A 2,744-nucleotide genomic window follows, 5' to 3' on the forward strand; every position below is an offset into this window, starting at 1 on the left:
AATATATTGAAATTAAGTTGAAATAACATATTAGCCTTCTTCAATAGTAAACAATTAAATATGAATAGATTTAACATTTTACTTTCACCACCTTTCTGGCTGTAAAGACATGTGAAGGGCCTTGGGGCTTGAACACCACTAATGCATTTCGTTAAATTTCCTGTTGAAAGAATCAGAGAAGGGATAGCAGGTGGTGCATATGAGCAATTTTTGAATATCTGTGCATAATATAGGACTGATGGTAAATTTAACTTCACTTAGTCTCTCATAAGGAGCAATGGAAATGAACAATGGAAGTTTCAACATGGACTTCATCCTTCTGGGGTTCTCTGAATGGCCCCAACTGGAACGCATCATCTCGGTGATTGTCCTCATCTTCTATGTTGTGATTCTGGTGGGAAACACAATGATCATCCTGGTGTCAAATCTGGACCCCAAGCTCCACACACCCATGTACTTCTTCCTCTCCAATCTGTCCTTCTTGGATCTCTGTTACACCAACAGTGTTATCCCTCAGATGCTGGTACATATGTGGGGTCCAGAAAAATCCATTTCTCGTCTTAGTTGTATGTTCCAAGCTGCCATCGCCGGAGACCTGGGTGCCACAGAGTGTCTGCTCTTGGCTGTGATGGCCTATGACCGCTATGCTGCTGTGTGCCAGCCTCTGCACTACACGGTGATAATGCACCCTCAGCTCTGCCACAGGATGGTGCTGGCTGCCTGGTTAACTACTATTGGCTGTACCGCACTTATTTCCACTTTGACATTGATGTTGCCAAGATGTGGGCACCAAGAGGTGGATAGCTTTTTCTGTGAGCTCCTGGATCTCATCAGGACTGCTTGCGCCTATTCAAAGGTACTTGAGGTACTTTTCCTTTCTCTCTCAGCTCTATTTCTTCTGGTGCCTCTATCAGCAATTCTCTTCTCCTATGGCGTCATCACTCGAGCTGTCATGAGGATCAAGTCAGCAACAAGATGGCAGAAACTCCTCAGCACCTGTGGCTCCCACCTCACCGTGGTGACCCTCTTTTATGGAGCTCTCATGTCTATGTACCTGAGGCCACAGAACAGCTCCTCCCAAAATGAGGGGAAGTTCATTGCTCTGGTGTACATGATACTTATACCAAGCCTTAACCCATTCATCTACTCCTTAAGAAACAAAGATGTAAAGAATGCAGTCAAGAAAATCCTGTGTGTCAAAATCTGGTCAGCAAAGTTATGAGAAACATGAAAAATCCATGTAGTGAGCTACAGAAAAAAAATGGTCTTGAACAACAGAAAGTGATATTGTTCAATTTTTCAAAGATTATTGTCTGGGATTTTGCCATGTACCAATAATTTTACTAAATATATGTTTTGTAGGAAGACTTGGTAAGAGGCGATTCAAATGCATGAATGAAATGCAACTTATTTGTGGGGAAAGCTTCACGGTTATTAATAATTACTTTGAGATGAATTGTAATGAGCACAGTGGTGAGCCAGTCATACATATGTGAATAAAGTATTGAGAATAGATTTTAAGTAACATGTGTTCTAATGTTGGATGGACAATGACTGGACAATGGCTTTATGTCACACGGCTGCCACTCCCTTCCATTCACCTCTTACTACTCCCTTCCACCATCACCTCAAATTTAGCTGAGTAACACACATACATGAGGGCTAACTTCTACCAACACATGGCCAGGAAAGTGATGTCTGCAATTTCCAGGTCATCTGTTCAAACAGAAAAGTTCCCCCCCCCTTACTTGCTTGTTACAAGATAGCAATGGGAAGTGTACCTACCTTTGAAAGAACTTTGGAAGGGAATGAAATAGCTAGAGGTACATGGACCACTCATGCGGAGCAATGTCTCCACACTAGAAAAGATCAAACAGATATAGTGTTCAATGATAACCTAGCCCTGGAGTTTGGAATTCCTATGTTAAACTAACTTAACTGTCATCCTTATATAGCCCCATTACATTTATACATATTTCTGTACAGTAGCATCAACATTACCTGGCAAGTTATAAGAAATGTAATGGAGGTAGGGCCAGAAAAACAGTACAGCCAGAAAGGTACTTGCTGTGAGAGCACCATTCCTCCAGGAGTGATCCCCGAGCAGAGAGTAAGAAGCAAGACTTGAGCACTCCTGGGTGAAGGCCCCCAAAAAAATAAAAAGGGGGAGAGGGGAAATGTAACTTTCTGAATACCAACTGAGATTTCCTGAATAAATAGGGAACTTGATAAGCACTCAAGATGACTGATTGAACTTTGAGGACCACTATTACATAGAATAGAGACATACTATTTATGAAAGAAAATTGTCTTTTTTTTAAATTTTTTATTAAAGAATCACTGTGAGGTACAGTTACAAACTTATGAACTTTCGTGTCTGCATTTCACTCATACAGTGATCATTTACCCATCCCTCTACCAGTGCCCATTCACCTCCACCAATGATCCCAGTATCCCTCTCACCCCCACCCCATCCCCCATCACCCTACCCTGCCTCTGCGGCAGGGCATTCCCTTTTGTTCTCTCTCCTTTTGGGTGTTGTAGTTTGCAATATAGGCATTGTGTGGCCTTCATGTTCATTCTATAGTTTACTTTTAGTTCACATCTTCCAACTCGAATGGGTCCTCCCAACATCCTCTACTTGGTGTTCCCTTCTCTATCTGAGCTGCCTTTTGCCCCAGCATGTGAGGCCAGTTTCCAAGCTATGGAGCAGAACTCCTGATCCTTATCTCTACAACCCTTAG

General features: G+C 42.3%; 1 protein-coding gene across 1 annotated transcript; it reads left to right on the plus strand.

Annotated features, from left to right (window-relative positions):
* The first annotated feature begins 277 nt into the window (after positions 1-277).
* Positions 278-1,222, plus strand: LOC129401956 (olfactory receptor 2J3-like). The gene has a single exon (XM_055125483.1). It carries the CDS (start codon positions 278-280, stop codon positions 1,220-1,222), a length of 945 nt encoding a protein of 314 aa, XP_054981458.1.
* The last annotated feature ends 1,522 nt before the right edge of the window (positions 1,223-2,744 follow it).

The sequence above is a fragment of the Sorex araneus genome, chromosome 2, assembly GCF_027595985.1.
Source record: "Sorex araneus isolate mSorAra2 chromosome 2, mSorAra2.pri, whole genome shotgun sequence".
In the NCBI taxonomy this organism is placed as follows: Eukaryota; Metazoa; Chordata; class Mammalia; order Eulipotyphla; family Soricidae; genus Sorex; species Sorex araneus.